Genomic DNA, 21,577 nt, shown 5'->3' with positions numbered 1-21,577 from the left:
TTTCAGCATTTGAAATGTCTCTGTGAGGATCCCCCTCATCCTTTTGCACGCTCAAGAGCTGACGATCGTTCCTCATATGGTAACCCCTTCATTCCTGGTATAATTTGAGTAAATCTTCTCTGAACCCTCTCCAATGCCACTATGTCTTTTCTCAAATAAGGTGCCCAAAACTGCACACATTTCTCCAGGTGAGGTTTCACCAGTGCCTTATAGTCTCAACATCTCATCCCTGCTCTTGAATGCTATTCCTCTAGAAATGAATGCCAACATTGCATTCGCCTTCTTCATCCCCAAAGACAAACACCCAATGGTACAAAAGCAGCTTCCTCCCCTCTGCCATCAGAATTTTAAATTTAAGTTTTAAAAATTTAAATTTCAGACTTAACAACTCAGTAACAGGCCCTTTTGCCCCATGAACCCTGTGTCTCCCAATTAACCAACAACCTCCATACGTTCTTTTGAAGGGAGGGCGGAAACCAGAGCCCTTGGGGCTCTGGCAGATATGTGGAGAACTTACAAATTTCAAACAGACAGCGCGGGATTCGAACCCGGGTCGCTGGCACTGCAATAGGGTTGTCCGAATGGACAATGAACTTCGGCACTACCTCACGTTTCTTTTGCACTAATTATTTTTCAATCTTAAACCTCAAATGCTGCTGCAAAACAATAAATTTGATTACAATAAATTCTGATTCGATTCAATCTGCCAAAAAAATTGCAGTAAAAGTCCCCCGGTATCTGGCACAGATGGAGATTGGTAGACGCAGAGTAAGTAGACTTGCTGGTTGGATGGATCTGTCCAATAGGGGGCACCAGTTTTAAACTTCTGTATTTTTACCTATTTATTTTCTGCGATTCTTCTTATTGGTTGCTTGAAGCTGCTGGTGGCATGAATTCCGGACCATGGGGGATTTAACTGTGATCTTTTTTTTAAAAATGCTTCACAGAAGAGCCTAAGCAGGAGAAAAAGGAGGAAGAAAAGCACAAAGAGAAGCTCAAGGAGGAGAAGAAAGACAAGGAAGTGGATGTCATTCCTAAACCTCGGCCACTTCACAAAACCTGCTCATTGTTTATGAGGAGCATTGCTCCAAATATCTCAAAGGCAGAAATCATATCGGTGAGTGAATTTGATGTACAGTAAAACCCTGATATCCAGCACCCATGGGGGGATTGGTAGATGCTGGATAAATTAATTTTCCAGTTGCTTGAGATTGCGTAGTGCATAATTAGCCATCTAAGGTGAGGTGCGCCAATTTTAACCTTGCGTATTTTTGCCTATTTAATTTGTGCGGGGGTTTTTTTGTCGGTTGCTTGAATTCTGGATAACGGGTTTTTTTACTGTATTTACTATACCTGCCTGAACTACTCCCTTCGGGGAAGAGATCCAGGAGGATCAGAGCCAGCACCACCAGGTTGAGGAATAGCTTCTTCCCACAGGCAACGAGAACGCTAAACGACCAAAGGAGCTGCTTGCACTGGCTGTAGGGGACTCTCACATTCACGAAGCAATATTTATTTTCATGCACGTTGTATATTTGTTCTGCCCATGTATTGGTTGTGTGTTAGGTCTGGTTGTGTGGCAGCATGTGTTGCTCCAACGACTAGAAAATGGTGTTTCAGCGGGTTGTACTTGTGCAATCAAATGACAATAAACTTTAACTCGCAGGAGCAAACAACTCGAGTGTGATTTCCAGATAGGTCAGATACAAAGTTTTTTCCCCCAGCACTCCTGGTGGACTCCATCTGGTCTTGGAAGCTTGTAGCAATCCTGTCACTGGCTCGATTGTTGTGAGGGCAGTATCTCCTGCAGACTTCACAATAATGTTTGCAGTTCGTACCATTTTCAGAATCAGAATTTATTGTCATGAGCATGTCACAAAATTCATTTCAAATTAAATTAATGGTGCAAGGAAATAGGAGAAAGTGAGATTGTGTCTGTGGTTCATTGTCCATTCAGGAATCTGATGGCGGAGGGGAAGAAGTTGTGCCACTAGATGCTCTTCTTCAGGATCCTTTACCTTCTTCCCAATGGTAGCAGAGTGAAGAGGGCATGGCTGGGTGGCGAGGGTCCTTAATGAATGAGGCTGCTTTCTCAAGGCGCCGCCTCTTGAGGATGTCCTTGATGGAATGAAGACTAATGTCCATGATGGCACGGGCTGTTCGCCACTCTCTGTCCTATGCATTGGCACCTCTGCACCAGTCAGTAATGCAACCAGACCAAATGATGATGGTCCTCAAACTACCTGTCAGGGTGAACGTAGCTGCAGACCACAACTCAGCCTGAAAACCTACCTCTCACTGAGCTGGGCTGGGATTCTTCTGCTGATTTTTAAAAGTATAATAAACAAGTTTTGTTTTCCTTTCATTGCAGCTTTGTAAACGTTTCCCTGGCTTTATGAGAGTGGCATTATCTGAGCCACAGCCGGAACGCAGGTGAGTGTAAAATTCTCTGCATGAAGAGAGGCTGTAAAGGAATGTAGGGCCAGTGAATAAAAGCTTGACAGTGTGCCATTGAACTCCACCTCAGGTCTCCAAACCTAGCCACCCCCTCCGTGCACCTCTCTAATACTGCCCATTCTCTTTGTCCTTCACCTTTGTATTCTGAATTAAACGGCACTAGAGGCAGGAAGTTGCAGCCAATGGCCAATCGTGTACATTCCTGTGCTCGAGCCAGGATTGATGAGTGTCGTGGAGTTGCACTGGAATGGCATAACAGTGGGCAGGTGGGTGATAAAATCTTGTGCTAAACTTGGAGCACAAGATTCAAATTAGATTGATCAAATCCTAGGTCTTCAGAAATGGAGCTGAAAAGTTCACAAGAAAAAGGAACAGAAGCAGACCATTTGGCCCATCCGTGAAACCTCCCCAAGCTAAACTGTTCTCGCATCTAGTTCCAGGTTCCGGCCTTGTCCCCATAATCCCTTGGTACCCTGACTAATTAGATACCTATTAATTTCCTCTTTAAATTCCCCCAAAGATCCTGCCTCCACAGCTGCAATGAATTCCAGTCACCATTTTAATGCATGGCCTGTTTCTACTTATAATGTTCTAGAGGAGAGGCACCACATGATACACTTGTCTCCTTCAAGTCTAATGCCAACATGTGATCAAAGTTACTCCATCCATGTAGTTCTGGGATGCTCCTGTCCACTGGGATGAGCCATTGCCTTTCCTGGTGCCAAGGGGAGGGTGTTAGGTGCGATGGCTTTTGGGTCTCAGCTCGTGGGAGCGAGTGCCTGTCCTGGTGCTGTGCACCACTTGGTGGAGTAGTGCAATGACAAGGCAATGAGGCGATTTCAGTGAATGCTGAAAGATTTCAACATCATTTTCTGTCAGGTTTTTCCGGAGAGCGTGGGTCACCTTTGACCGAAGTGTCAACATTAAGGAAATTTGTTGGAATCTCCAGAATATCCGAGTAAGTTAATCCCTGTGAATTCCCAGCGGGACGGAATTTTAACTCTTGCATTTCAGTTTGGGTCTTTATAGAATCATCTAATGGTTACAGCATGGTGGATGGTGCACTCCAGCTCCCTACCAGAGCATCCCTCTCGTTCCACCCACTGACTCCTTCCCTTTACCTTTGCAAATTTATCTCCAGCATAAATTTATCCATTTCCCTCTTCTTTTTTTTTAAATTTTTAAAATTTTTTTATTTTTCACACCATAAATCACATTAGCGATGATATACACTATTTCTTTTTCACACATATACAGTGACTTTTTCTCCCCCCCACTTTCCTCCCAAACCACCCCCCCACCCCCCCCCCTCATCCATTTTAGGTATACAATCTAGGTTGCATTAAGCCAGTCAGACAATGTTGTCATTCAACAAAATTACACCAGATATTCTACTGAGTCCATTCTTTTCTTTCCTTCTCCTTCCATCAACTTAGGTAATGTTTGTCCCCGGTAGGTTTTCGCTATTGTATTTAATGTAAGGCTCCTATACTTGTTCGAATATTTCAATATTATTTCTTAACCAATATGTTATTTTTTCTAATGGAATACATTTATTCATTTAAATTTGGTAGTTTCTTCCTTTTAATTTGGTTATGTATTCCATTAATATTTAAAGACATATAGTTCAGCGTAGCCCTTTTATATTTTGTTTATCTTCTCTTTCCGTTTTTCCATCATTACCTTTCCTCCTTTTCCATTTCTGTTTTCTTATTTTCAACTCTTTATAAGACAACATTCCTACAACATCTAACATTTTCCTTATTCTCCTATTTCTATCTTATTTATCCCCAATCTCCCCTTCACCTCCTGAGTTGTCCTTTATCCCTTGTCGGACAACCACATCTCCCCTCTCCATTTGGATTTGCGAATCCACTCGCAAGCGTCAACTGATTTTGCAGTGACCGCTATTTCCCCCCACCCCGCCTCCCCCAGAAAAGATTTCACTTTTCATATGTCACAAAGGTCACTTTTTTAATTCCCTCCTTATTCTCTCTATTCCATTACCTTCCCTTATTAATTCTTGTCTATACTATCTATATTTTCCTCCAAGTACAGATACATTTATGTATGCTCATTGTCTCTATTCACTCTTATACCTCTTTACCCGCATACATATCAATCGTGATCATTTTTACTCTCATTACCCGTCTTCATCCCTCAGTCTATTTTTGTCTTTACCCACATACATATCAATCGTGATCATTTTAACTCTCATTACCCGTCTTCCTCCCTCAGTCTATTTTTGTAATTGTTCTGCAAATTTTCGTGCTTCTTCTGGATCCGAGAATAGTCTGTTTTGTTGTCCTGGAATAAATATTTTCAATACCGCTGGATGCTTTAGTATAAATTTATACCCTTTCTTCCATAAAATCGCCTTTGCTGTATTGAACTCTTTTCTCTTCTTTAGGAGTTCAAAACTTATATCTGGATAAATGAAGATTTTTTGCCCTTTATACTCCAGTGGTTTGTTGCCCTCTCTTACTTTTTCCATTGTCTTCTCCAGTACCTTTTCTCTTGTAGTATATCTTAGGAATTTTACTACAATAGATCTTGGTTTTTGTTGTGGTTGTGGTTTAGAGGCCAATACTCTATGTGCCCTTTCTATTTCCAATTCTTGCTGTAGTTCTGGACATCCTAGGGTCTTAGGGATCCACTCTTTTATAAACTCCCTCATATTCTTGCCTTCTTCATCTTCCTTAAGGCCCACTATCTTTATGTTATTTCTTCTGTTATGGTTTTCCATTGTATCTATTTTTTGAGCTAGTAGTTCTTGTGTCTCTTTAGTTTTTTTATTAGATTTCTCCAATTTCTTTTTTAAGTCTTCTACCTCCATTTCTGCTGCTACTGCCCGCTCTTCCATCTTGTCCATTTTTTTTCCCATTTCTGTTAAGGTCATCTCCATTTTATTTATTTTCTCTTCTGTGTTGTTTATTCTTTTTCTTAAATCCTTAAATTCCTGTGTTTGCCATTCTTTAAATGACTCCATGTATCCTTTAATAAGAGCAAGTATATCCTTTACCTTGCCTTTCCCTTCATCTATTTCACTGTACTCTTCCTCTGGGTTGACCATCTGTTGTTTCTTTGTTGCCCTTTCCTCCTCTTCTTTCTTGTTTCTATTGTCTTCTGTGGTCTCTTTTTGCTGCAGGTGTTCTGCAGCTGTCGTTGCCGGCTGTGGAGATCGACTCCCCAGCTGGTCCCCCCTCCCGTCGGTGTGTTTTTTTTCATTCGCATCGCGCACTTTTACTCGGCTCAGCGAGCCATTTTTGTAGTCCATTATTTACCGACCTGAGGGAGCGGGTTTCTCTCTCCGCAGCGGGCCTCTTCGGACAGGTAAGGCCTTCACCTTTTTCCTCCTTTGTCTTCTCTTCCTCTCTTCTTGCCGTTGCTTTCGATTTTTCTTTTTTTGTCGCCATCTTCTTTCCACCTTTATACTCACTTTTCTGTAACTTTTATTTCTGTGCCTTTGTGTTTTCTCTTGTTTTTCCCGACTTTTCTGGAGAGGGCTGGAGTTCACCGTCCGGCCACTACTCCATCACGTGACTCCTCCTCCATTTCCCTCTTCAAGCCCACAATGTAGAGTCCTCGCCACATTTGCTAACAGTACATTCCAAATTGTAATCACACACAGTGCAGTAGTAAACTTGAATCTGAAATTGGCTCTTCCCATTCCCTCTTAACCACTGATCCCTAGTTCAAGTCTATTATAATCTAACCGAGACATACATTGTTTGTTCAGACCATACTCAAACATAAACACATACTTGCACGCACATGTACACACACACCACACAGACTCTCTCGCACACACACACATGTGCGAAGATATGATTGAAAATCAATATATATAAATATTTTGGAATGATACTCAAACCCTCCATAAAAGAGAATGGCTTCCTACATTTCCAGATAGGTCAGATACAAAGTTTTTCCCCCACCACTCCTGGGCCAGGGACGGCACAGAAAGGGAGATATTCTACCCCATTGCCCCTTCCAACAGCACCCTTCCCACCAGCAGAAGAGGGGTGCCTCATTCCATCTGATCTATCACATGCTCAGTTGCACATCTCCGTGGTGGACTCCATCTGGTCTTGGAAGCTGTAGCAATCCTGTCACTGGCTCGATTGTTGTGAGGGCAGTATCTCCTGCAGACTTCACAATAATGTTTGCAGTTCGTATCATCTTCAGAATCAGAATTTATTGTCATGAGCATGTCACAAATTCATTTCAAATTAAATTAATGGTGCAAGGAAATAGGAGAAAGTGAGATTGTGTCTGTGGTTCATTGTCCATTCAGGAATCTGATGGCGGAGGGGAAGAAGTTGTGCCACTAGATGCTCATCTTCAGGATCCTTTACCTCCTTCCCAATGGTAGCAGAGTGAAGAGGGCATGGCCTGGGTGGTGAGGGTCCTTAATGAATGAATATCCAGACCCTCATCATTTTATGTACTCTCCTCAGCCTTTTCTTTAAAGAAAAAAGATCCAGCTTTTCTAATGTATCGTTGTAACTGTAGTCCCTTGACCCAGGAAGATCTTTGCTGAATGAGATCTAATGGTTTCACATCCTTCCTATGAAGTGACAACTACAATTGAATTCTATGCTTCGATTGAGAAAGCACAGAATGGTATGTGACGATTAACTGCTTTCAATTATCTGTGAATATGAACCATCCCCACCCCCCTGGGTTCTCTGCTCCACCATCCTTTCAGAACATTGTCATTTATTCTGTCTTATCTCTTGTTCTTCCCATAAAATGCATCACTTCACATTTCTTTGCATTAAAATGATTCTGGCCGTTATTTGCCTATTCTACTAGCCTGTTCTGTCCTTCTGAAGTCGGGGAAAGGGAACTTGGGCTGTTACAGAGAACGGGGACCTCGGCCTGCCATTGGGGAATGGGGACCTCGGCCTGCCATTGGGGAATGGGGACCTCTCTTAGCATTCCACAATACAGCTACTCCCTGACTTACTCGACTTGCGTCCATCTACACATACAACCAAATTTTTTAAAATACATAAAATTTATGTGGTTTATGTTGCACTTGACAAACTATAACCAGATACAGGGCATGTAAGAGCCAAAACGTGCGTACTTATTAGTCAGCATTCTGGGGTTCATAGGCTGGGTGCAGTCATCTTCGTTCCCGTGAGCATGCATGAATCTGGTTGGGCCATGCACAATGAGTTCACGTATTGGAGTTCAGTTGGTGGATGTGCAAGAGTTGAGTGCTCTGATGACATTGAAATAACTATTGCGCATGTGTCAACTATCCATTTTCTGTCTTATTAAATTTTTTTTATTTAGACATACAGAAAGGTAATAGGCCTTGCCAGCACACGAGCCAGAATTAATACAAGTAGTCCCTGATTTACGACCATAATGGGGACCGAAAGGTTGGTTGTAACTTGGGGTTGGTATAAGTCAGGGAACGGGGACCTCAGCCTGCCACGGGGAACAGGGGCCTCAGGCTGCCACTGGGAAAGGAGACCTAGGGGTGCTGTGGGGAACGGGGAACTCTGGCTGCCTCTGGGAACAGTGACCTCGGGCCTCTGCCGGGGAACGGGGACCTCAGGGTGCCACGGGGAGCCACAGGGAGCAGGGACTTTGAGCTACTGTACATGTACAGTAGTTTTAATAAAGATTTTTTTTAAATTTGGCAGTATGTGTGGGTGGATATAACTCGCTTAGGTCAGAAGTTGAGGTAGTCGAAGGCTACTTGTACCCCAATTAACTTATAACCCCAGTACGTTTTTTGGAGGGTGGCGGGAAACCAGAGCACCTGGAGGAAACCCACACAGACAGGGGTGAATGTACAAATTCCTTAAAGACGGTGCTGGATTCAAACCCATGTCACTAGCGCTTTAAAAGCACTGCACTAACCGCTATACTAACTGCCGCTCTCTGTGCTAACCATGCTGCCCTCTACTCAGTTGAAGAAGAATACTCCACACTAAAGGACAAAGCTTTCTTGAAGCATGGGGACGGAGCCCTGGTCAGCAGTTGTGTCTCCACAGCTCACTACCAGTCTGCAGTTGGTCTGCAGCCTTTAATAAGCAAGAGTAACCATGGATAGAAATTAATTTGGCCACTGAGGTTTGAGAGCTGTGTTTCAGCAAGTCTTGACGCTTGCAGGAATTCATATGAATTACGGTGGTTGGTGACAAATCATTATTAGGTGATTTGGTTTATCGTGCTTGGACTGGTTTGGAGCTCGAACCCCGGGCTGGCCTGTCTATGTGTTGCCGACTGGATAACCACAGCAGTGTGATCCTTCTCCCTCCTGCAGCTGCGAGACTGCGAACTGAGCCCAGTAGTGAACCGCGACCTGGCCAGGCGTGTCCGCAGCATCAATGGCATTACGCAACACAAGCAGATCGTCCGCAACGACATCAAACTGGCGGCTAAACTCATCCATTCGCTGGATGACCGCTCACAACTCTGGTCATCCGAGACTGTGAACGAGGATGGGAGAGTTGAGGTCAGTAAAGTCAGCATTCTTTCTCTCTCCACAGATGCAGCCAGCCCAAGTATTTCCATAACTCCCTGTGGTGATTTCTGATTTCCGGCATCAGAGGGGAGTCCCAATTTACCGCCTATGTTGACACTCTACCAGCTAGTTTAGAATTGGAAGCAGACTTATAAATAAGACGCTTTGTTCCCCTTAGCCAAATCGTGAACAGCCAGGGCCCAATCATACATCCCAGAGGTAACCACTTACCACCATCTGCTGATCTAGGAACGATTCATTAATTCCCACCCTTTGCTCGGTGTACAGCAGCAGTTTATGTCAGTTCATTAACCACCACTTTCTTGTGCACGACCTTATAAAAGCCCTGGAAATCCAAATATGCCACAACCACTGGTTCCTCCTTCCCTACTGAAAAGAATCTCAGGGTTGTATGTGATATCATGCAATTAATTTGACCGATTCAACTAGTCACGTTCCCAGAGAAAATGCAGCAGATTGGTCAAACATTTGACATCTACTTGGTCAATCCTTTTATTCTTGTCAAGGTGTCCTGTTGTATTTCTTCAGTACTGATCCGAGGGTTTTCCCTTCCATTGATACTGGCAGTTCCCCTTTTGTTTTTTGCTCTTCGTCTTTTAACTGGTGAGGATTGCATTTGCTATCGTCCAGTGTGCAAAATACACAGAACCCTGGAAAATTCTAACTAAAGCATCCGCCATCTTGAAATCATCTTTCAAAACTCTGGGATGTAGATCGTTAAGTTATCAATTTTTAAGCTCACCAAGTTCTCAAATGCAATTTTTGACTTAGGATTATTTTGGTTCTCATACTCACTAGACTATAGATTCTCAAGAGGCTCTTGAATATTTTAGTGGGGTGTGGGAATATTTTGGGAAATAATTAAAAAGTTGGTTTGAAAAAAATAAACTCGTTATGTTGGTGTGAAAGATGTGACTTTCTAACATTGTCAGTAGAACACAATCGTGATAACTTCCAAGTAAAATCACTTTGTTCTTTTTCTTTTCATAACGTGTTTTTGCTCTTCCGATGTTTCTCTTATTTTAACTGTTGTTATCTTAAAATTGTCTCCACAATTGTGTCTCCATCCAGACCCCTTTACTTTTTCTGTATAGTACTGAGTGAGACCTGTATCTTTATATATCTTTGTCCACTAGTGTATTGATGCGGGGGGTGGTGGGGGGGTCCTGCGCCAGCGTGAGGGGGACGCCAAAATTGGGGAAAAAAAATAGGGACCCCAGAAAGTAAAGCAAGAAATAAATGTCAGAAACCGTGCTAGTTTTTGTTTCCTTTTTTTAGGGTCAGTTTTCTTCCTTTGATTCGATCATTACTTTTATTACATTTTTCAATTCTAAGACATAATAAAAAATTGATTAATCTGTGATTAACCAAAAGACTGAAGGCTTTTATTAGCTAGAGATGGAGAGCATCCCTTGAGTTGCCGACTCACACTCACACTTCAGCTGGGGGCAGGGTTGTGGCATGACAGCCTTTACGGGGAAATAAAGGGGAGGAATCATGAGCCGGCCAGAGAAAGCAGGGTTGAACATACAAGGTCAAAGTATTTACATATACAAGTGGTTTCACCACAATCTGTCTCAGGGAGCTCGCACAATTGTATTAATCTGTCTCAGTGAGCTCGCGCTGTTGTATATTCAAAATAAGCAGACCAAGCAAGCAAAAGGTTCATCAATATTCAGTGGAGTTCTTGGTTTGGGTTGATACTTGCTGTACACAGTGGCCTCTTATGCCAACAGATTTTGACAAATAAATCAATGAAAGCAGGCTGTCTTGAAGCTCATTTGAGGGTAAAACATCCAAACCCTGTCAATTCGAAATTGGAATATTTTAAATCACTGAAAGAGAAGTTTGAAAATAGATCAAAAATCACTTCATTATTCGCTGTGCAAACTACAGCCCTGAATCATACCCTTGAAGATAATTATGAAATTTCTCTGCTGATAGCAAAACATGGGAAGAATCATACGATTGGGGAGGAAATGATTAAACCTGCAATATGATTGTTTCTCAAAACAGTTCTGTAAAAGGATAATAAATGTGTCCGAGTAATGCCATTGTCTGCAACAGAATAGATGACATGGGTTAAGATGTTGAAAAACAGCTTATTGAGAAGTTGAAATCACGAAAGTTCTCAATACAACTGGATGAATCTACCGTACGGGACAGTGAGGCTCCGTTATTGGCGTATGTGAAATATATTGATCAGGAAGAATTTCAAGAGAGAGGTTGTTTTGTGAATCATTAGAAATAGCCTCTAACTACAGCTCAAAAATTATTTGGATGAAAATGAAATACCAAAAGGAAAGATTGTGTCTTGTGCTGCAGATGGTGCCCTGCTATGATGGATAAAAAAAACCAAAATGTTTAAACTTAATGAAGGATGAAAATCCAAACATGTTGGTTGTGCATTGTTATCCACTGAGAAAACTTAGTTGCCAAGAAAGTTTCCACTCTTCTACATGAGATACTTCATTCTGTGGTCGTGTATCAATGCTATCAAACCTAATGCCAAATGTTAATGTCTGTAAACAGTTTTGTGTTGATAAAAATGCAGAACATGTGAGATTATTGCTTCACACTGAAGTAAGGTGGTTGTCAAAGGGAAACTGCTTCAGAAGGTTTATGGAACTGTTTGATCTCCTCAGGAAGTTTTTGAAGGGCAAACCTGACATGAAGCTCTTGCTAACAGATGGCAAAGCTCTTGTGAGTTACTTGATGGACATTTTTGAGAAATTAACTACATTGAACAAGCAAATATGATGCTCATTGATGCAAAAACAAAGATATTTGGATTCATGACACTTCTAGAATTCTGCCCAAGGAATATTTCTGCAAGAAATTTCAGACAATTCTATTGGTTGAATGTGTGAAGTAACTAACGCTGCTACAAATCTCATTGTTGATCATTTGAAAATGTTGGTTACTGACTTCAATGGTAGATTTTATGATTTAAAGGCCATGGATTTTCCCTCAGCCATTGTTGGTGGACTTATCTGAAGTTCCAGTGCAAAACCAAGAGGGATTATCTGAGTTACCGCATGATGAATTCTGTTCAAACTGGAAGGCACCAGGACGTGGCTATCTAACAAGATGAAATAGAAAGACCCAAACACGACTATTGGGAACTATTGATACATTTTCCATCGTGAGCAGGAAAGGGCTTTGGCAAATACTAGAGCGCATCGGATGTCCCCCAAAGTTCCTCAACATGATTATCCAACTGCACGAAAACCAACAAGGTCGTATCAGATACAGCAATGAGCTCTCTGAACCCTTCTGCATTAACAATGGCGTGAAGCAAGGCTGTGTTCTCGCACCAACCCTCTTTTCAATCTTCTTCAGCATGATGCTGAAACAAGGCATGAAAGACCTCAACAATGAAGATGCTGTTTACATCCGGTACCTCACGGATGGCAGTCTCTTCAATCTGAGGCGCCTGTAAGCTCACACCAAGACACAAGAGCAACTTGTCCGTGAACTACTCTTTGCAGACGATGCCGCTTTAGTTGCCCATTCAGAGCCAGCTCTTCAGCGCTTGACGTCCTGTTTTGCGGAAACTGCCAAAATGTTTGGCCTGGAAGTCAGCCTGAAGAAAACTGAGGTCCTCCATCAGCCAGCTCCCCACCATGACTACCAGCCCCCCCACATCTCCATCGGGCACACAAAACTCAAAACGGTCAACCAGTTTACCTATCTCGGCTGCACCATTTCATCAGATGCAAGGATCGACAATGAGATAGACAACAGACTCGCCAAGGCAAATAACGCCTTTGGAAGACTACACAAAAGAGTCAGGAAAAACAACCAACTGAAAAACCTCACAAAGATTAGCATATACAGAGCCGTTGTCATACCCACACTCCTGTTCGGCTCCGAATCATGGGTCCTCTACCGGCATCACCTACGGCTCCTAGAACGCTTCCACCAGCGTTGTCTCCGCTCCATCCTCAACATTCATTGGAGCGACTTCATCACCAACATCGAAGTACTCGAGATGGCAGAGGCTGTCAGCATCGAATCCACGCTGCTGAAGATCCAACTGAGCTGGGTAGGTCACGTCTCCAGAATGGAGGACCATCGCCTTCCCAAGATCGTGTTATATGGCGAGCTCTCCACTGGCCACCGAGACAGAGGTGCACCAAAGAAGAGGTACAAGGACTGCCTAAAGAAATCTCTTGGTTCCTGCCACATTGACCACCGCCAGTGGGCTGATATCGCCTAAAACTGTGCATCTTGGCGCCTCACAGTTCAGCGGGCAGCAACCTCCTTTGAAGAAGACCGCAGAGCCCACCTCACTGACAAAAGACAAAGGAGGAAAAACCCAACACCCAACCCCAACCAACCAATTTTCCCTTGCAACCGTGTCTGCCTGTCCCGCATCGGACCTGTCAGGCACAAACGAGCCTGCAGCTGACGTGGCCATTATCCCTCCATAAATCTTCGTCCGCAAAGCCAAGCCAAAGGGGCATGATATATAGCCTGTGTAACCAATTATATTGTATCATGCGTAACCTTGTGTTTATTATATTCTTCATAGTTCCAGAACATAACTTTTCCCATGTTTCATTTTTTATTTTTGTTTAATTTATGTTCCCACTTTTGTTTGGGTTTACAGCTTATTTCATCATTTTCCTTACCTTGCAGCTTGATGTACATGTTTGTTATAAATCTTTTTATTATCATTGTGTCTGTAATCACATATTCAAAGCTGCTTTCTTCTGGTAATCTCAGTCTGATTCCCAATTTATCCTTTAAGTCGGCTTTCAGTTGATAATATGCAAACATTGTACCATGAATTATTCCATATTTGTACTTCATTTGTTCAAATGTAAATAAATTATTTCCCAAAACAATTTTCTGTTCTTTTAATTCCTTTTCTCTCCCATTCTCTAAAGGAAAGGTTATCTATTGTAAAAGGGATTAACTGATATTGCATCAATAATAATTTTGGTATTTGGTAAATTTTTTTCCTCTCTAAGTGAATCTTCCATAAATTGAGTAAATGATGCAATACTGGAGAGCTTTTATATCGCATCAGCTTTTCATCCCACTTATAAGTTATATGTTCCGGTACCTTCTTCCCTATTTTATCTAGCTCTATCTTAGTCCAATTTGTTTTTTTCCGGGCGTGGCAAGATGGCGTAAGGATCAGACATGCCTTCCAGTCCTCTCCTGACTCTCTTATTGTTTTGTCTAGAAATGCCCGTTAAAATTCTTTAAAAGTTTAGATAATTTCAGTGCTGTTAATTTAACTTATGATGGTACAATTGGTGAAAAAGAGCAAAAGAAAACGACAACAGATCATCAAAAAACTATATTTTCTAAAACTTAGCCTACCTGCAAGAAAGACACCGGGACTCAGCGTGAAATGGATCCCAGGAGAGAGGTACAGTGTTCGGATGTAGAGCTCTATTTTACATCGGTAGAGCCCCCTAAAGAGGGTGCCAAACAGCCTTTGGAACAAAGAGTTACTCAAAGGCATTTGTCAACTGTAGAGATGCGCTGCAAACTGCACCTCTTGAGATAGAAGAACCTATACAACTTGATGTACTGGGAGAACTTAATACATTCTTTGGCTTGGCTTCGTGGACGAAGATTTATGGAGGGGGTAAATGTCCACGTCAGCTGCAGGCTCGTTTGTGGCTGACAAGTCCGATGCGGGACAGGCAGACACGGATGCAGGGGAAAATTGGTTGGTTGGGGTTGGGTGTTGGGTTTTTCCTCCTTTGTCTTTTGTCAGTGAGGTGGGCTCTGCGGTCTTCTTCAAAGGAGGTTGCTGCCCGCCGAACTGTGAGGCGCCAAGATGCACGGTTTGAGGCGATATCAGCCCACTGGCGGTGGTCAATGTGGCAGGCACCAAGAGATTTCTTTAGGCAGTTCTTGTACCTCTTCTTTGGTGCACCTCTGTCACGGTGGCCAGTGGAGAGCTCGCCATATAACACGATCTTGGGAAGGCGATGGTCCTCCATTCTGGAGACGTGACCTACCCAGCGCAGTTGGATCTTCAGCAGCGTGGATTCGATGCTGTCGGCCTCTACCATCTCGAGTACTTCGATGTTGGTGATGAAGTCGCTCCAATGAATGTTGAGGATGGAGCGGAGACAACGCTGGTGGAAGCGTTCTAGGAGCCGTAGGTGATGCCGGTAGAGGACCCATCATGATTCGGAGCCGAACAGGAGTGTGGGTATGACAGTGGCTCTGTATACGCTTATCTTGTGAGGTTTTTCAGTTGGTTGTTTTTCCAGACTCTTGTGTAGTCTTCCAAAGGCGTTATTTGCCTTGGCGAGTCTGTTGTCTATCTCGTTGTCGATCCTTGCATCCGATGAAATGGTGCAGCCGAGATAGGTAAACTGGTTGACCGTTTTGAGTTTTGTGTGCCCGATGGAGATGTGGGGGGGCTGGTAGTCATGGTGGGGAGCTGGCTGATGGAGGACCTCAGTTTTCTTCAGGCTGACTTCCAGGCCAAACATTTTGGCAGTTTCCGCAAAACAGGACGTCAAGCGCTGAAGAGCTGGCTCTGAATGGGCAACTAAAGCGACATCGTCTGCAAAGAGTAGTTCACGGACAAGTTGCTCTTGTGTCTTGGTGTGAGCTTGCAGACGCCTCAGATTGAAGAGACTGCCATCCGTGCGGTACCGGATGTAAACAGCGTCTTCATTGTTGAGGTCTTTCATGGCTTGGTTCAGCATCATGCTGAAGAAGATTGAAAAGAGGGTTGGTGCGAGAACGCAGCCTTGCTTCATGCCATTGTTAATGGAGAAGGGTTCAGAGAGCTCATTGCTGTGTCTGACCCGACCTTGTTGGTTTTTGTGCAGTTGGATAACCATGTTGAGGAACTTTGGGGGGCATCCGATGTGCTCTAGTATTTGCCAAACCCCTTTCCTGCTCACGGTGTTGAAGACTTTGGTGAGGTCAACAAAGGTGATGTAGAGTCCTTTGTTTTGTTCTCTGCACTTTTCTTGGAGCTGTCTGAGGGCAAAGACCATGTCAGTAGTTCCTCTGTTTGCGCGAAATGATTCTGGGAGAACATTCTCGGCGACACTAGGTATTATTCTATTTAGGAGAATCCTAGCGAAGATTTTGCCTGCATTGGAGAGCAGTGTGATTCCCCTGTAGTTTGAGCAGTCTGATTTCTCGCCTTTGTTTTTGTGCAGGGTGATGATGATGGCATCACGAAGGTACTGAGGCAGCTTTCCTTGGTCCCAACAATGCTTGAAAAACTCATGCAGTTTGACATGCAGAGTTTTGCTGCCAGCCTTCCAGACCTCTGGGGGGATTCCATCCAAACCTGCTGCTTTGCCACTTTTCAGTTGTTCAATTGCCTTATATGTCTCATCCCAGGTGAGGACCTCATCCAGCTCTAGCCTTAGGGGCTGTTGAGGGAGCTGGAGCAGGGCGGAATCTCGGACTGAGCGGTTGGCACTGAAAAGAGATTGGAAGTATTCTGACCATCAGTTGAGGATGGAGATCTTGTCGCTGAGGAGGACTTTGCCGTCTGAGCTGTGCAGCGGGCTTTGGACTTGGGGTGAGGGGCCGTACACAGCCTTTGGAGCCTCGTAAATACCCCTGAAGTCGCCAATGTCCGCGCTGAGCTGCGTTCGCTTGGCGAGGCTAGTCCACCACTCATTTTGGATCTCCTGAAGATGGCTGCATGCGTGATGGAAGGCTTGTTTCTTCTCTGGCCAGGACGGCTTTTTAAGGTGAGCCTGGTGGGCAGCTCGCTTCTTTGCCAGCAGCTCCTGGATTTCCTGGCTGTTTTCGTCGAACCAGTCCTTGTTTTTCCTGGAGGAGAAGCCCAGTACCTCTTCAGTGGATTGCAGTATGGTAGTCTTCAGCTGATCCCAGAGGGTTTCAGGGGACGAGTCTGTGAGGCGGATTGCATCCTCGAGCTTTGCTTTGAGGTTTGCCTGGAAGTTTCCTCTCACTTTGTCTGACTGCAGGTTTCCAACATTGAACCTCTTTCTGGGGGCTTTACTGTTCCTGGGCTTTGGCTTGAAGTGAAGGTTGAGCTTGCAGCGAACCAGCCGGTGGTCAGTGTGGCATTCCGCGCTGGGCATGACCCTGGTGTGGAGCACATCTCGTTTGTCTCTCTCGCACCAGGACGTAGTCCAGGAGGTGCCAGTGTTTGGATCGGGGATGCATCCAGGTAGTCTTCAGGCTGTCCCTCTGCTGAAAAAGGGTGTTTGTAATGACAAGCCGCTGTTCTGCGCAGAGCTCCAACAGGAGGCGCCCATTGTCGTTGCACTTGCCAACACCGTGCTTGCCCAGGATTCCTGGCCAGGTTTCTGAGTCTTTGCCGACGCGAGCGTTGAAGTCGCCAAGGATGACAACCTTGTCGGCTGTAGGGGTGCGTTGAATGAGGTTGCGCAGGTCAGTGTAGAACTTGTCCTTTTCTGCTGGTTCCGCCTGGAGGGTTGGAGCATAGACACTGATGAGGGTGATGCGACGCTTGTTTTGAAGGGGGAGTCGCATGGACATGATCCGGTCCGAGTGGCCTGTCGGGAGGTTTTTGAGTTTGGAGGCAATGAAGCTCTTGAGCATGAAGCCTACACCAGATAGGCGTCGTTCATCCATAGGCTTGCCAGACCAGTAGAGTGTGTAGCCCGCGCCGCGTTCTTGGAGGCTGCCTACATCTGCAAGGCGGACTTCACTGAGAGCGGCTATGTCGATGTCAAGTCTGAGGAGTTCATGTGCGATGAGGGCAGACCGCCGTTCAGGTCAGTGGCTGTCACCCTTGTCTAGCATGGTTCTGATGTTCCAGCATGCTAGCTTGAGTTTGTGAGCATCTTTTGAGGGGGAGGACGTGGACCTGTCCTCGGGCCTGCGCAAAGGAGCTTTTAGGTCGAGTGCAGTGCGCGCATTACTGGCCCCACCCTTTACACCCATGGTTCGTGTGCCATGGCCAAGCAAGCTGGGACGTGGCAGCGAGGTCCTTGGGTCGTAGGTTTTATATCGGAGTGGCCTTCTCTTATGCAGGTTTCTTACCCGGGCTGGAGGGGTCTGCCTCCCCTCCTAGGTCAGTCCATACTGCCCGGACCGGGGCCGAGGCCGCCGCTGCTTTCCCTGTGCCCGGACTGGGGCCGCCGCCTCCTACTTTCTGCCCGGACCGGGGCCTCCGCCTGCCTCACTCGACCGAGGCCGGGGTCGCCGCCTCCCCTTAGCTCTTGCCCGGATCGGGGCCGCCGCCGCCTACCCTCTGCCCGGACCGGGGCCGGGGCCGCCGCTGCTTTCCCTGTGCCCGGACTGGGGCCGCCGCCTCCTACTTTCTGCCCGGACCGGGGCCTCCGCCTGCCCCACTCGACCGAGGCCGGGGCTGCCGCCTCCCCTTAGCTCTTGCCCGGATCGGGGCCGCCGCCTACCCTCTGCCCGGGCCGGAGCCGGCGCTGCTTTCCTTGTGCCCGGACTGGGGCCCACTTATGGACTGGGGAAAACCCCGGCCAGCGTCCTCCAGTCACTGCTGGAGAGGCTGTGGCTGGGGTTTCCACACGCAGTCATACTACAAGGAAGGCAACCAGAATGAAGGAAGGAACAGAAGATCCTTTGGTTATGCAGAAGAAGCAGGAATTTGTTGAGCCAAAATCTCTTCCAATTGAATCTTGAATCTAAATTATCTTATACAATGCAGGTATTATCCAACATTATGACTGAACTTGGTACTACGTTTAATACTCTGGTGAAAATACATTCTCAACAGATGGCTGAGTTTGGAGCTTTTAAGCTTGAAGTGAGAGATAAATTTCATTCGTGTGAAGAAGATATAGACGAAATACGGTATTAAGTTTTTGATGTGACCAAAATGGTCGAAGACTTACAAACTCAAAATAAAAATTTGGTGAAAAAGATTGATTATTTGGAAAACCAATCCAGACGGAACAATATAAAGATTATTGGTTTGCCGGAAGGTATGGAGGGACCAGACCCAAGAAAATTTTTTACTGAATGGATTCCGCAGGTGCTGGATCAAGAACATTTCCCGGAAGGTATAATACTGGAACGTGCTCACAGAGCCTTGCGTAGTAGACCTATTTCAGGTCAAAGTCCAAGACCTGTTTTGGTTCGTTGCTTGAATTATTACGACAGAGAAATAATTTTACGAGTGGCTATTAGAAATGCACAACAGAGAAAATCACCCTTGATGATTCAAAATAATCAAGTTTTCTTCTATGCGGATTTGAGTCAAGAAGTTATGTTCCAATGACAGGAATTCAACCCTGCTAAAGAGTTGTTGTGGAAGAAAGGTTACAAGGCAACCTTTAGATATCCAGCTGTTTTGAAGGTTTTTCAAGATGGTTACCAACCAAAGTTCTTTGATTCTCCAAAGGAAGCTATAGCATTTGCTCAAGAGCTGCCAATTACTCAGTTTCAACAGAGACATAGTCCGCCGCGATCTCTAAGGAGACAAGAGATGGAAGAAAAGAGCCGTGCTCCAAGAAGGAATGGTTGTAATGGTGACTCGGCAGTTGGAGCTGATTAAAAGAAGAGTTGTCCTTTTTTTTTCTAATTTTTTTTTTAAAAAAGGGATATTAAATAATGATGATGTTAGTTTAAGATGAAGTGAGAGTTGTGGGAGAGAACTGGTTAGGCACTATTTCCTGAAAGTCATCTGCTACGTGTGAGTTATCTCACACCCATTTGTTTTTTGGGAGTTACCGCATTGCGCGGTTTAGACGGGAGGGGGTATTTTTAACCTCCTACCCGTTTTTTTCCCTTTTTTTGTATATTAGATTAAAGAGTGAAGGGGTTTTTTTTGTTTAAATATTTTAAAAAAGCATAAGAAAGTATTTGATTGTTTAAAAAACTAAAAATTGATGTGGTTTTTTTTTGTAAAGTTTATTCAGTAGATAAGGAATATCTGAAATTTAAATGTGAATGGGATGGATAAGTTTTTTTAATTTTTTCTTTACTTTAAGGTGAAAGGAGTGGTAATTCTGGTGTATATTATTTTGCTATTTTAGTTATAGAACGAAGGGAATAATGGTGAAAGTTATAAATTGAATTGTACAATTCTTAATGAGGCTTGAATTTTGTTTGTGGTTTATGCTCCATTTGTTGAAGATATAGATTTCGTTGTAGATGTGTTTTTATTATTTGGATATCTGAATTTTAACGTAATGATTGGGGATATTTAAATGTGGTATTGGAGCTTTTATTGGATAACTTCAAGAGTAAGGGAAAAATGGTGGAAGAGTACTAAAATTGAATTGTACAATGCTTAATGAGGTTTGAATTTTGTTTTAAGATGGTGGTTTATGTGACTAATATGATGATAGATGTGAAGTTAGTTGATATTTGGTGAAGGTTTATCTCTATAGATAAAGGGTTTTTTTTATCTTTTTTTTCATGCTACAATTTTTTTTAAGTATTGATTATTGTTTAAGAATTTTTGATAGATAATGTTACTAACTTTACTAATTTTTTATATTAAGTTTGAGTTTGTATGTTTCAGCTTAACTCCGTTTGTTAAATATATGCATTTAAGTTTGATTTAAATATGTTTTTTAAGTCTGATATCTTAGTATTAATGACTTTCCTTTTTGTTAGTATTTTAATCAGTTATGTTTTTGTTTTTTTTGTAAGTGGGTTTTTTTCTCACATATATTATTAACTTTATTAATTCTTCACTCTTTATTTTGGGGGGAAGGGGAGGTTGGACTAATTTGAGTTGGGTTATTAATGTGTAATAATTATTGGGGAAGGTATAGTTTATTTAGATTACTGATACTGTATTTTATTATTTTATTCTTAATTTTTTTTTAATGTAATCCTATATGTTATTCATGTTATAAAATCTTAAATAAAGTTTAAAAAAAAAACAATTTGGTTTTTCCCTTGTCTGATAAAAATCTGATGAATACCTTAATTGTGCTCTATAATAATTTTTAAAGTTTGGTAACTGCAAACCACCTTGGTTGTATCTCTCTGTTAATTTATCTAACGCTATCCTCGGTTTCCCCCCTTTCCATAAAAATTTCCTTATTATTCTCTTTAGTTCATTGAAGAATTTCTCTGTTAAGGGAATTGATAACTTTTGAAATAAGTATTGTATCCTTGGGAAGACATTCATTTATTTTTTAAATTTTTTATTTTTCACACTATGAACCATACTGACCAAAATATATACAGACATTTTTCTCTTGAATATTCACAGTGTCATTTTCTTCCCCTTTTTCCCCCCTCCCTTCCCTCCCTCCCTCACCCCCCCTCCCCATTCATTCAACGTTCATTCTATATGATACATTAAACCTGTTAAACAACGTCGTCACATAATAAAAATAAACAAGAAATTTGTCTTCTACTTTTACATGCTGGGTCAGTTCATTTTGTTGTCTTCTCCTTCTGTCATTTTAGGTGGTGGAGGTCCGCAGTAGGACTTCTCTGTTGTGTTCCATGTATGGTTCCCATATTTGTTCGAATACTGTGATGTTATTTCTTAAATTATATGTTATTTTTTCCAATGGAATATATTTATTCATTTCTATGTACCAGTGCTGTATTCTCAGGCTATCTTCTAATTTCCAGGTTGACGTAATACATTTTTTTGCTACAGCTAGGGTGATCATAATAAATCTTTTTTGTGCTCCATCCAAATCGAGTCCAAGTTCTTTATTT

General features: G+C 43.2%; 1 protein-coding gene across 5 annotated transcripts in view; it reads left to right on the top strand.

Annotated features, from left to right (window-relative positions):
- The window catches only part of srrt (serrate RNA effector molecule homolog (Arabidopsis)), a 113,006-nt gene that overhangs the window by 49,395 nt on the left and 42,034 nt on the right, over positions 1–21,577 (top strand). For all 5 annotated transcript variants that reach the window (XM_069920110.1, XM_069920108.1, XM_069920109.1 and 2 more), the window contains 4 exons: positions 948–1,117; positions 2,372–2,433; positions 3,337–3,415; positions 8,747–8,938. In XM_069920110.1, the coding sequence (XP_069776211.1) occupies positions 948–1,117; positions 2,372–2,433; positions 3,337–3,415; positions 8,747–8,938 (503 nt within the window). The remainder of the gene's footprint in view (positions 1–947; positions 1,118–2,371; positions 2,434–3,336; positions 3,416–8,746; positions 8,939–21,577) is intronic.

This window comes from Narcine bancroftii, chromosome 2 (genome assembly GCF_036971445.1).
Source record: "Narcine bancroftii isolate sNarBan1 chromosome 2, sNarBan1.hap1, whole genome shotgun sequence".
Classification (NCBI taxonomy): domain Eukaryota; kingdom Metazoa; phylum Chordata; class Chondrichthyes; order Torpediniformes; family Narcinidae; genus Narcine; species Narcine bancroftii.
Note: the sequence above shows the minus strand (reverse complement) of the source record. Positions and strands in the feature narration are given on the sequence as shown.